A 14130-nucleotide genomic window follows, 5' to 3' on the forward strand; every position below is an offset into this window, starting at 1 on the left:
GAAGCACTAGAGACAGCACACAAATTGACCTAGACTCTGTTTAATCATTTATTAAATACAGCATATTACAATGTTGATAATGTGCATATACTGGTACTTATACTATAGACATATTTTAATTTAAAATCGTATTGCTGCACATGTTAAACAGAATGTTTATACATATATATATATATATATAATATATATGTAGTGTATAAAATGACATGCAGCATCCTATGAAAAACAAACAAACATGTCCTTTGTGCTACAGATTACGAAGTGATGTTAAAGTTCAGGACATGATGATGCTGATGACACACATGCTACTCAATGGACACTTGGCAGAACAAACAGACACCGAAATTCCACAGGAACAGGAAGTCATAATCCTTCATGCAGTGCATTACTGAAAGTCTGGCTGCAAGTCAGATCTGCCTGTTTCATGGATGCCAACTCATACACGGTGGCCAGCCCCTTGATCATTGTTGGCGAAACAAAAGCAACAAAACGACTGACAACCAGGTTTCACTAACGATACTATGCATCTTGGAAAGCAACATCCACCATTTCAAACAGCCAATATGTACACTCTCCGTCTTCCTATGTGCATTACTTCATTCACATTACTGTGTCTAGTACCCTCAGACTTACTTCCAATAATAACCACAAGAAGAAAACCTCATGGAATTCATATACTGCTCTGTTCAGCCTTTGGGATATACTGTCATATATCGAATGAAATGAAGTGCCTTGCATTAAGGAATAAGAGGCATGATAGTATCAACTAAAATAGTGCAATTTCACATTCCTTGTCATTAATTAATTATTCTCCTTATAATACATTTGTAAAACTATTTGGTGTGCGTAAAGGTAGAACGTGTGAAAGTAAAAGTGCATGCAGAAGGTTAAAGGAAGGGGTAGTTCAACATTACGGGAAAAAAGACAATTTGCTTTCTTGCCAAGAGTTAGATGAGAAGATTGATACCACTCATATGTCTGTAGGTGACATATGCCATTTAGCTTAGCTTAGCATCAGGACTGGAGGCAGTGAGGAAACAGCGACTTTGGTTCTGTCTAAAGATAACAGAATCCACTTACGAGCAATGGCTGGCAGGGTTTTTTCAACTATGGAGAGCCAGGGTAGCTGTTGCCCACCGTTTCCAGTCTTTATGCTAAACTAAGCTAATCGGCTACTGGCTGAAGCTTCAAATTAATTGAACATGAGTCGTATCTATCTTCTCATGTAACCCCACAAGAAAACAAATAAGCATATTTCCCATGATATCAAACTATGACTTTAAAGAAAAAAAAAACAACCGTATGTCAACTATTAAATCACATCTACCTTTAAAAGAGAAAAATACAAACAGAAGTATGATTGACAAAACAAAATTACACAAGAAGGAAAGACATATGAGTAAATAAAGACAATCCCTGAGGGCTAAAATCCTACTGATATGAGTATGAAAGGACGCTTCATGAACAAAGATGATTTTCATGTACAGTACTTGTGTTAACTTCAAAAGAGAATAATTGCACAAGGTAATTGCAGAATTCATTAGCTAGCTAATGCAATTAAACAAGATGGGCACAGATTAAGCTTTTCAATAGTGACATGAACAGCTACACTTGTTTTTTAATAAGCCTGCTATGGAGAGCATGATTACATACAATGACTTGTTAACTGTATGGAATAAATAAGTGACCATTGAATGCAACACAATAAGCTGCATTCAATAAGATGTGGCTTTCAAATGAGAAAGAATGTTTTTTTGCTTGTGGCAGGAGGAAGAATGGGACGGAAGGATGGAGGGCAAAGATAAAAATAAAAAGATAATGGAAGGAAGGAAATAGGCAGAATAGGATTATGTAGAGAGGGATGGGATATAGGATGGATGGAATGCAGTAAGGAGGAATAAAAGACAAGGATGAAAGAGGGGAAAACAGGAAGGTAGGAAAAAACAAGGAAAAATGGAATCATAAATGGAAGGAATAAAGTATGGAATTCACAAAGGAAAAATGGATGACAAAAATTAAAGATTAAAGAAAGGAAGGGAAGAAAGAATAAAGGAATAAGAGGAAGTAAAACTTCAGGAACACTTTTGAGTTTTCTTATCAGGAGAGGTCCGTGAGCCGGCTGCCTTGTTCGATGACCGCCTTAGCAAACTGCTTGAAGACTCGGTCCATGTACGTGCTCTGCCGAGGCCACAGGCCCTCGAGGAAACCAATATGGCCACCGTGACAGGTAATGAGCAGGGCCAGGTTGGGATTCTGCTTCACAGCCTCCACTGGAATGGCTGTAAAGGAAACAAAGAGGATTCAGATCCTGTTCTCTTCCCTGTGGACCAGATTCTCTGTCTTTATTGCACAGAAAATCTGAAGTTACTTGGACTTACCATGAGATGGGGAAAATACATCATCAGCAGCGTTCAGACACAGCATTGGCACCTGCACAGATTTCAGCCTGTGGACAGGACTGGCATCATGGTAGTAGTCATCATTGGTAGAATAGCCAAACATTATGGAGGTGAACCTCTCGTCAAACTCTCGAATGGTCCTTGCCTGTAGGGACAGAGTACATTGATTAAATGTTGCCTACTTCATTTAATTAGATTAGCATTTATGGCTGAGTGTCACTGAAAATAATCCCGACCTTCATGACATGATCGATGTCGTAACACTTTTCAAGCACTGGTCTGTGTCTGCGGGGGAGATTAAAAATAAAACTGTCATTGACTACTGTTAGGTGAAATGATTGCAGCTGAAAATGTCCCTTAAAAACGCTGACAAATATGTAACAAGAGTCAAACTCAACCTTCAAAGTAGTACTAAAAAAAGCATTACTGTGCATTTATATCAGGCCCATGTTAACACATAGATTGGAATTTATTGGGGGTATTATCATTTCTAAATGATACCAGGCTTTTTTTATATGTTTTAATCATCCAAGAAAAAAAAACAAACAGCAGAAGTGAAGTATTTTTGCCTCCAACTGTAAAAAGCAAACTCTTGATCAACATATAAAAAATGAATACATAAAAACCAGCTATTCAAGCTCCCTAAACATTTAGCCCGTAGCACTAGCAGAGAGTTAGTGGCCGAGTTAATCCCGCTCTGGCCCGGGCTGACCTGTGCACAGAGGCTTGTAGGCAGCTGGTGAGGTAGGAGTTGAAGAGGAAACGGTCCAGGGGTTTTTCCAGTGAAGCGGTGCACTCAAATACATCCCAGCCTGCTGAGAAGACTACGACCCCTTTCAGACAGGTTTCCCGGCCCTTGCGCCCCAGGTAGTTGGCCAGCATCATCCTGAATATGGAAAGAGGGCGAGAGAAAGGGACAGATGGGGAAAAACAGGGATTGGAACATGTTCCATTTCTGACCAATCCTTCACTTCATGGGATTAGTGCTGTGCAGTAAAAAAAAAAAAAAAACACCTTCTTTGGCAAGCTGTGCTGAGTGACTGGGACCATATTAAAGCACGGACTGTAATCCGACTGATACTGGATTTTTGAGGCCAACACAGAGATGGTGTTAAAAAAATATGAAAGCAATATATTGACAATTAATAATATTATTTTTAGTGAACACAAAACATGCACAACAATCCAGACATGGATATGTTAGATGAATTGTGACCAAGACATACTGAGGGGGACGGAGAGTCTTCTTTTTTCTTCAATATTTAATTCTAATTCCAAGTATCTTCGCTTCTATAAACCCTCTATAACAACTGTGAGAGCTGAATATTTAAAGCTAAACACAAACTGCTGCACAGAAAGAAAGTTTGACTTACTAGCATGACATCTTTTGCCTGTCTTGTCCTTCTGGTAACATTTGGCATAAACCAATCACCAACCAGCTGAATTAGTATTGTGAGTTCTGTGTAGTTTACTAATGTGGGATTATGTTATGTCAGGGGATTTCTGGGTTATTTTTTTTTTTAGTTGCAAGTTCAGTTATCGCTGAGTCGCCAACAAATGTGTCAAGTTGTCTTGTTCAGCTTTAAGTCACATTCTGAGATTTGTTAGCAGTGTCGCCAGTACTGAAATGTCCAGTCAGCTGGTAGTGAGTGGCTTCATTACCCGCCCATTGATACTCCAGCAGCCATGATTGGAGCAGCCTCATTAGTCCTCTGGATGTGCTCAATAACAGTCTCTAGATCCTCCGTGTTGGCTGCACAGTAGGTCCTTGGGGTCTGGGTGGGGCAAGAAGACAATAGAGTCACACCCTTTCTGTTTCTCTCTCTATGTTAAAATTATGAAGACTCAACATGAAAAGATTAGCACTGCCTTCAACATCTGGGCAATTTTTACTTTGACCAAACTCAACTTTCGAAGACATAGCAGCTACAGGGTCTAGCCCCTTTCTTTGGGTAGGAGAAACTGAATAACTAGCAGTATTAGAGCAGCTGTGGTAACTATGACAGTTGCAATAACTGCACTGACATTATGGTTTCTATTGGGTGAATATTAAGAAACTAATATAGTAAATAAAAAAACAATATTACAGTAGATAGGTGTGACACACAGACACAGAAATGATCCATACAGTCGCTAATGCACACAAGGACACAATGAGCTACAGATTATTATATAACAGACGCAATCTTTCTGGGCCACATTAGGACCTTTGTTATTTACAAGGAGAGATAGCAGCAAAGGAAGTGCACTGTTAGACTGCATGCAAACCATTCCCAGCTCATGGTGTTTTACCATCTTCAGGGAAGATGCTCTGATAGTATCCGTATAATATATAAGGCAAATCAAACTAGAGCTGAAGATATTAGTTGAATAATCGATAAGTCAAGGAGGTACAGAAGATACATCTGCAACCATTTTAATCTCTTTTTAATCAAAAATGCCCAATATTCACTAGTTCTAGCTTCTCAAATATTTGCATATTTGATGTTTTTATTCAGCGATAGTTACATTTAAAGATGGCACGTCAAGCTGTAATGGACAAGATTCACTTTCTGATGTTTTGTAGACCGAAAAAATGAGTCTGTGGTGTAGGCGACAATGGATTCCCTGACCTTACTTCACACAAAGGCTGCCACCCATGTCCATTGATAAGAAATTTAAAAAGGATTACATTGTCAATGTTACTACAATTGAATGCTGTCTTGTGCACATTGGCTCCACAGCAGCTGCAACAGCCCCATGGCCTAATCGAATAGGCACTGGTAAGCCAGAGATTGTGGGTCCCGTCTAGATATGCTCTGATATGTCAGATATTTTACAACTGATTATTTTGGGGTTTTGGACTGTTGGTTGGAGAAAATAAGACATTAAAACAATTATTAGTTGTATCCCTGCATAGATCAAATATCTTAAATACAAGATAAATATGTTTGGAAACAGGCAATTAACGATCAACACAATTCACTGTACCACCCGTTATTATGACTATGCCGTGTTGGTTTTTGCACCGTCACAGGTGTGACGCGTCTCTCCTGACATCCATTGGACTGCAGAAGTGAGTCCTCACTCTATAATTGTGTAAAGGTGTGAAGATTTATTTTTAACTTTTTTGCAAACCAAGAAAGAGTGAAGCTGCAAAGGCTTTTTTGAAAACCATTCAGGTATTTCTGGCTATAATACACATTGAAGCAGTTGGTCAGGTTACTTAACATTATAAAACAAACCAGCTCTAACTCGAATGAACCTGTTTAACAAGTCCATTTTCTCAGGATGCTTCAGCACTTCAAGACCCTTCATTAAGATTCAAGGAGCAAGATTAAGATTCTCAGGCAAAGTGAAGTCCTGTTTTTCTACACTTTCATGGCTCCTCTAATAGTCCTGCCCAAGATTCGGACTTTGCAGTGAAACAGCGAAGCTTACAAATAAAACATAAAAAGGTGGTAAAAAATAAAAAATAAAATTGCAATTACCTTGGGTGAATATTTGAGGAGACTTAATCTTTTTACACTGCAAAGCTCCTCCCCAGGAAAGTGTCATGTAATAGGCTTTTTTACAAAGTCTAGAAACAGGGTACTAGAGCTCGGGACAGTCTTTGAGGCAGGAGGCATCTTTCAAACAGCGGGTCATTCTAAAGCGCTGTCCTATTTGAACAATAGACGATATTCACACTAACTGGACACAGAGAAAACACTCACAGGAGCGTACAAATGCTTTGCATTTGCGAATATATAGCACAATTCCCAACTGAAATGAGGCAGAAAATTCGCTCCTTACCCCAAAACTTGATACAGTGCCAAGGTTACAGAGTTTAAACTTTGTCTGAGGGCAGCTGAGGCAACTCTCTCTGCTTTAGTGTCACTTTTACCCCCCCCTTTCAATTTGCAGCTAAGGAGACAGAATACGACAAAGACAACAGCAGGACACAGATCACCACTGATTCAGATTTACACCCACTAAGAGGAACATTAGATTGATTGTGGGCAATCCCTGCCTGTAATGAAACACCATTTGTGCTTTGGATGAGATCTCTGTATGGTAGGGTTGGTATGATTAGGTCAGAGTGATACTGTCGTCCATGAAGAATGTGCCTCTCTGTTCCAAAGGGGAGACGTACAGACAGAGAGATGTGAAAAAGTGGGCACACTGGGCGCTATCAGAGCTCGGGCCCATTTTGTTGGCTAAATATACCCCGGGTGTAAGAGGACAGATTAAGCCAGGTGTCAGAACAGCACGTGCTCGAAGAGGTCAAATTTCTGTGGATCGGCATTAAAATACAGTATCAGCCTGCAACTTAATCCCCGCTGTGCAACAACATTGTCTGTGCAGTGTACGCTTGGGCTCCCTGTGGGGCTCTGTGACACGTGTGGGACAGACATGCTCTGCACCGGCTGAAGCAATGAAAAGGACAACTCTACTGGGAAATGGGAAAACCGACTGTCCTTAACAAGTATCCTGCACGCATGGCTGTATTTCTGAATATGGACAGGCCAGATGAAGAAATGAAATAACAAAGAATGATAGGTTGAGACACGTTCAATCCTTACCAGCAGCATTTCACCCGAAACCCCTCTGTTGTTGAATACCACGCATCTGAAATACACAAAACATATACTTTTACAAATTATTAACGTCTCCTAAATGATTCCTTTATTAACTTCATCTGTTGACTGTGACTAAAACAAGCTCAAAAAGAGCTGAAGATGCGACTGGTTGACCAACAGAACTAATTAGCAACTATTTTGCTAATTGATTCATTATTTAAGTAAAGTGAAGAAAAAATGGCAGAAATTAGGACAGTTAGCTCACCAAATGTAAATGATTTCTGCTTTTCTTAGTCTTCTGTGATTATAGACTGAATATTTGAGCTTTGGACTGTTGGTCAGGCAAAACAAGACATCGTTTCAGATTATGCTCTATTGTTTATTTTGTTGTCACAACTCACGCTCATTACTGCAATATATTTCGCGATTTGGACGATCCTTTGCGTTTCCTACAGGGCACAGAGGCAGCCAGGAAAATCTGAATGTGACACAGAACGGGGTAATTCCTTACACATGGATGTGGTTTGGGGGTATGAAAAGTATGACTTAAAAAAACAAACCATACTTTGCAAATTATGCTGCAGACCCATCCCCACAGACGCAAATACCACTAATCTGTTTTACCACGTACCATTAACGGTATATATAAGCCACCTACGCAAGTGCTCACACCAAACCCCAGATTTAGAAATAGGCTTATATTAACTATTTATTCACCGTATTTACAGAAACTGTGCTGTATTGTGATATGTATCGTTATCTAGATAGGAAATAATCTATAGTGGGATATGTGATATCTTCATTTTTTGCAGACATTTTATAGATCAAACAATTTATAGAAAAAAATTGAGTTATTATGAAAATATTAGTTGCAACTCTAATGCAGTGAGTGTAACTGGATAAATTTCAGCGATTCTGATTTTATTCATTTTTCAAATAAATATGCTGGTACATGTGCTGGAACCAGCCTATTTAATGCGAGTATTTTGTGGTTTACCCAGTTTTATATAATTGAAAACTGAATATCTTTGGGTTTTCGACTGATGGTTGGAAGTATGAATGTGTCACCCTGTCAGGCTCTTGGCAACTATGATTTTTAAAAAAATATAATTTACTGTTATTTTATATACAAAAAGATTTCTCAGTTGATTAAGAAAATAAGGCAATACAACAAGAAATGGCCGGATTTACGATGAAGAAAAGTATATGTACAAGGAAGAACAACATTTATAAGCCCTACTATACTTATGCTTCACAAGTTAATGACTTTGCATGTTCAAAGGAACACAGTGGCCCAAATTCCTTTAAACAAATGTTCCTTACTTAAAAAAAAAAATTGAACTGGGAATATGATGAGCTATGCAGAGAGGCACAGCTGTGTGAACAGCATTCTGTTTGTACTGTAGAGCGAATCAGTGTCCCTCCTCGTCCCACATCTCTTGCCAGTCATCTATTATCTGGTGGAGTCAGACCTGCTGTTTTTATCGGTGTAACCCAGCAGCAGGGTAGGGCTAGATGGGGTGTTGCAAGAGGACGAGAAGGAGAGGGGGGGGGTGCTTAAGCACACACTGCAACATAGACTCGGAAACTGGTCTGGGCTAAGCTGCAAAGCTTGTACCGGGATAAGCTGTAATTCATTAAGCTACACAGACAGGGGTGAGGGGTGGAAGATGCTGAGTTTGCCGGCTCTCTTCCCATGCCTTCCAAAATCTGGGTGAAAGAATGAGTGCAGAGAACACAGAGAAAGGGCCTATTGCAGAGGGAGAAAGGGAGGGGAAAACTGCCTCTCTCTGCAACTCTGCAAGCTTGTGCTACGTTTGGCTATTTACAAAAGCAGCTCTTGACACAAAGCTGAGCTGCCCACTTTATTTGTGCACTTCACCTGAAATAACCCAAAGCCCCTGTCACTCAAGCACCCATTACATAAAAGTTACAAAATGGCTACAGAAGATGAGTGTCAGGTTTTACCTTTTAATTGATTGTTATGACTGTTGAAGTATTCTGACTTTGATTTGGGGAAATATCTGCATGCTAGGTGAATGGCAAATTAGAGCATAAAACACAGAGAGTGTCAGTTATGTGATTTAGTGCCCCGAGTGTGTGCTCAGCACTGGACCTGAGCCAGGGTCTCCGGCCAAGACCACCCACCTATAGCCCAGATCCCGGCTCTGTTGGACCATGTGCAGGATGTAGGACTCTCGGCTGGTGCCGGTCAGACCGGGGAGAAGGAGGACTGTGGGCCTGGTGGCGGGGTCGGGATGAGAGAAGCTGTCGTCGTTGTCAAACCAATCCAAAGAGATCTGTCCTCCATCTGCTGCCTCAATAAGCTCACTGCAGAGAGAAGCGGGACATGCAAGTCAGCCACGAGGATCTTTCCGAACATTATCCTCTATCTGTATCTCTGTATCATCTATTTTTTTTGTCTCCTTCAAACACATGCTAACAATCAAGCACACACATGGGACAATATTGATCAGAGAAAGTACCAAATGGATATGTGGCGCTCACTGACAAGCTGCCTCATTTCCCTTGTGATCAACTTGAGATAAAGAGGAGGGCATTGCACCAGTGGGTTCTTATGATCACTCAGCGTTTGACATTAAGGATGTCCAATTGTCCCAGGGACAATGAAAGTAGCAACTTTCTGAGACAATTATAGGACAGATATGTATCACTACAAATGAAATGATTACATTTATGTGTGGAGTAAATATAATTTTAATTGTTAGGTGTTAGGTGGCACCGGCATGAGCTCTACGCTACATCACACACACATAAAATCAATCATTGAGAGAGACCAGTGTTTCCGACTTTGCAACTTTCTCACTAGATTTAGTGACTTTTTTAGACCCCTCTTTACAACTTTATTTCTAAAAAGTGACTAGCAATACATTTTGTGACTTCAAGGAAAAGGCGAGAAATATATTAAAATATATTACACTGTAATTCCCATTCATGCTGCTTAGAGTAATCGCAGTCCTCTGCAGGGCCTCCTACGCAGGGAGTCAGTATGTGAGGTGTGTGGGGCACATTTAACCTTCTCTCTCATTCTTTCTCCCCGGATCTCTGGATGACGGTGTTCCTATAGCCTATTTGTAAAGAGTTTATTTGAGCTTGTATATATTTAAATAGTTTGTCTGACCTCCCTTTGTAGACTTAATATGATACCCCTGTAGTGAGTTTGTGATTGTTTGGCTAAATAATAATAATGTTATAAAGTGTGTTTAAGGGTGTGTTTTCGTGCAACAACTAGCTGAGCTTCAATGGTGGACCAGAGTGAGTCAATGAAGTGATACAAGTTACTGAAACAAAGCTATTAAAATTATTTTTTTATTACGTAGATGAAAAAAAGGACTTCAATTTGGGACAGCGGTTGTTAAGACTCGAACAGTTGAAAGTAGAATTCAGGACAGTTGCGGGACAAGGAAAAAAGTTCATTTTGAGCCCTGTGATCAATCAATTTCTGGGCTATACAACCTTAGCCTGGCAGATGAGGTCATTTAGTACCAGTGCTAATGCATTAAAAAACCTGCACAACACACACACAGCACACACACACACACACACACACACACACACACACACACACACACACACACACACACACACACAGAGTGGCCAGTGAGCCAACTTGGCCGGCCAGTGGTAAAGACATCAGCATGAAATTACAGAGACGCCATGAAATATACACCTGAGGCAAGACTTTAAAGTCAGCGAGAGCCAATCCAAAGTGACCGACGCACAAAGTGGGAGGGGACCAGGTGCTGATCCTCCACTCGGACAATGAGATGAGTGGAATTTCACCCAGACAGTCGACGACAAATAGGACAATTTTCGCGGTGTCCGTCCTTGAGGCAACCTTGGGTAACTTCATTATAGGGTGGACATCGTGTTGTCCCCGGAGGAAATGTAATAATAACTTCATTGAATGTGACCATCAGTCTCGCCACGATTGATAAGAGACAGTTAGACGAGGATGAATACAGTCCCTGTGCATTATGGGAGTATTTGTCTCCTTGATTAAGGAGACCGTCAAAAGCAGAGGCAGAGTAATTGTCACTGGGACACACGAATGATGAGACTAATAATTCAACTGAAGAATTCAAAACAACAAACTACATCAATAATCATGATCAACTTTTGATCAAGTATCTAAAATTAAATGAAACACATTAAAAACTTGTGTTAACTAATTTTGAATTAATCCATTTTTATTTAAATTTATATTAAGCTTTAAGCAACAGCACAACTACAGGAATATTCTTTTCTTTCTCCAACCCCAAGTACCTAGCCGACAAACAACGTACAACCACATCATAATGATACATATACTGTATACACACACTACGGAAATTATGGCATGTCAGGATACATGAAACTAATTACTTGAGAATGCAACGTCAATACATAAGTAATAAACAGTAATAATGAAAAATAAGTCTCTCTTAATTTGTTTTAATCTCCTTTATGTACATAGGGGGCAAGGAATGCAGTGCCAATTAATCTTCAACAGAATGCACATTACCAAGGAGCATGCTGAGCCAGCGTTGTGGCACAAAAGATCTCTTTCTCCTCTGAGCTTTTGAGTCTTGGTTAAGAACAAGACTGGGATTTGTTTCCAGTTGTGAAACTGGCAAAAAGAAATCAAGAAACAGGCAATGGCATTTTCTCAGTGACAAAGCTGGTGTTTAAACTTCATCAGAATCAGAATCAGAAATACTTTAATAATCCCAGGGGGAAATTATTTTCGTTACAACACTCCAGATATACAAACGAAAATAATATATCTGGAATAATAAAGACTGGAAACTGTAAGCATGGAGCAGTGGCATTTAAATCATTTAGAAAACCTGAACCTGTCATATTAAATGCACGTGTAACTGTGACTATGTCAAAGGTGAACTTTCTAGCCTCACATGTATCTCCTATAGGATATGACCTCTTGCACTGTTTTATGAGTTCAAATGTGCATTTTAACCAGGTGAGGCATGTCTGCATGCAAGGAGAAATACATTCTCAGTTTGGGAAAAATAAAACAGGACTTACTTTCTGTAGACAACCCCAGGTTTGGCTGTGACAAAGGGTCTTAGCAGAGTCTGGATGCGGCTCTCCCAGCACCAGAAGGTGGGGTAGTAGGTCTCTGACACTACAGGACATTGCTCCCTCAGAAAATGGTAGAACTTCTTACCCCCCGAGATGAGCTGTGGCTTCTGTAAAATACACATGAATGAAGTGTGGCCCAGGTTTTAGTCAAAAGAGACCTCAGGGATTAATTACTGTGACATTATTTAATACGACAATAGATCCACAGCTGTAATAAAACATTGTCTAGCTCTAAGCCGTGTTTTGTACACCATATGCTGTAAAAAAAAAAAAAAAAAAAAAAAAAGGGTCTTAAACTGCATTATGTTGCATTATTACCTCTAAACCTTAGATCAAATCTTTTGATGCAGATCTGAAAACATTACAAGTACAAAGTAGAAGATCTAATTCAGTTATAATACGTGATCAGAATTTCAGCATCCAACTGAAGGCTGACCATAAAGTGCAATGTGTATGTGATGAACACATCTGCTGCATGAACCTTTTATTACATTTGGACTCACTGATAATAAACGCGAGGCATGCACAGCCTTCCACATGTAATGGCATGGTGGTATGTAAATCCAGCAATATAGTTTTATTAAAGACATTTGCATAATTTGGTGTACTGGCTGCCTCTTTTGTTTGAAGTCATCCGACTGCAGAAAATGTTGCAGCTTTTCCAGTGCATTTCATTGCAGCTCCATTCAAACATTAACAGTTCATATTTTAGCTCATATTCATATTTAATGTTAAACTCATATATGTTAATAATTACACAATTACTCGAGCCTCTTAGCATGCGTTAGATAAACCCTATATACCGGCATTTTTAGCTAACATACAGCAATGTTAGCCTAGCTTAGTCGATACCGACATTTAACTGTAACTGTCTGGCTATGGGTTGATTTAACGTTACATAAGTGCACATGCATGAAGCTAGATGTTAACATTATCCGGTGAATATGCTGATTAATATATATATGTGTGTGTGTGTGTGTGTGTGTCTTGCTGCCTGAGATCCGTCCCACACATGTGCAGGGCAGTGTATGGTTAGCCCACCGGTGGACAGATGCAGCCTAATCGAAAACCTCCATCAGCAAATGCACCGGGTGAGTATCTTTATACGCATGGCAGCGAGGATGCGCCTCCATGAAGGAAAAAAAAACACGTCGGATTTAACAGAACATACAAGCTCTATCAGGCAATAACATAAAATAAAACTAGTCCCTTTTAAAACAGCCGGTGTGGTTTTAAATGATACGGGTCTTACCTTCGCTACTGAAATCAGATAGTAGCAGGTGTACGCTGCGCTAAAGCCCAGCACCAGAGACAGTCCTACTCCCGAACCGAAGAGCCCAACTTTCACTTGATTTTCCAAATAATGTGACAGGTCTCTTGTCAAAATGTTGAAGTTTAAGTCCAGCGAGATCATTGCAAGGTCCCTGTTTTCACCCGTAGTGTAAGGACAGCGGCCACCTCAGTTGAAAGTCAGCTGTGCGTCTGCCTGCAAGCCCACTGTGAAGGAGACAGTCAAGGGGAGCTGATGTGGTGGATATATATATATATATATATATATATATATATATATATATATATATAACTGCAATGTGTATCAGCGAGCGGTGGCGCTCTTTGACCGGCTATCAATGGAGCTGCTCCTCACAGTCCTGTCAGCCAGTCGCCCCCTGCAGTCGACAGAGGCGATGTGCACCATAGTGGAGCCGGGGGGGGGGGTTTGCGGCATGGCCGTCCGTCTGGAAGTCCTCCCTTCAGTGCCTTTAGTGGGGTATAACTCAGGTAAATAGGTGTGGTTGCAAAGACAGCACGGGCATCATTGAGCACCATCAGCTTCTGAATAATGATCATGGGGTTTTCTGCTGTGATAGTCCACAGTGGGACTGGATTACCAACCAGAAAAAGCAGTGAACTGTCCCAGGGGCTAAAGACCCACAGGGGGCCCCCAAAAGGCTCCAGGTTCACATTGTGGCAATTAGTTTGTGGTAATTTAATTAACTGAAAATGTGTTTGTTAACACTGTATGCACCAGTAATGATGATAAGGGCCTTAAGGAAACACCTGCAGAATTACTTAATCTTGAGGCACCA

The 14130-nt window shown here is 40.3% G+C and overlaps 1 protein-coding gene across 1 annotated transcript; it reads right to left on the bottom strand.

Annotated features, from left to right (window-relative positions):
* Positions 1-24: 24 nt before the first annotated feature.
* On the bottom strand, positions 25-13693 carry abhd3 (abhydrolase domain containing 3, phospholipase). The gene is made up of 9 exons (XM_051406288.1): positions 13296-13693; positions 11987-12150; positions 9089-9271; positions 6944-6989; positions 4062-4174; positions 3112-3285; positions 2636-2684; positions 2379-2544; positions 25-2279 (listed from the first exon to the last, which is right to left on the bottom strand). The coding sequence occupies exons 1-9, from the start codon at positions 13455-13457 to the stop codon at positions 2098-2100; spliced, it is 1239 nt and encodes a 412-aa protein (XP_051262248.1). The 5' UTR covers positions 13458-13693; the 3' UTR covers positions 25-2097.
* Between the last annotated feature and the right edge of the window lie 437 nt (positions 13694-14130).

Source organism: Dicentrarchus labrax, unplaced genomic scaffold, assembly GCF_905237075.1.
Source record: "Dicentrarchus labrax unplaced genomic scaffold, dlabrax2021, whole genome shotgun sequence".
In the NCBI taxonomy this organism is placed as follows: Eukaryota; Metazoa; Chordata; class Actinopteri; family Moronidae; genus Dicentrarchus; species Dicentrarchus labrax.

What these genes read in the sequence shown, in the direction of transcription:
- abhd3 (XM_051406288.1), bottom strand. Translation starts at nt 13,457, where the DNA reads ATGATCTCGCTGGACTTAAACTTCAACATTTTGACAAGAGACCTGTCA. An exon ending in CTACAAGCCTCTGTGCACAG is followed by an intron (nt 2,685 to 3,111) that starts GTCAGCCCGGGC and finishes TCTCCCCCGCAG; the next exon opens with ACACAGACCAGTGCTTGAAA. An exon ending in TGTATTTTCCCCATCTCATG is followed by an intron (nt 2,280 to 2,378) that starts GTAAGTCCAAGT and finishes TTTCCTTTACAG; the next exon opens with CCATTCCAGTGGAGGCTGTG.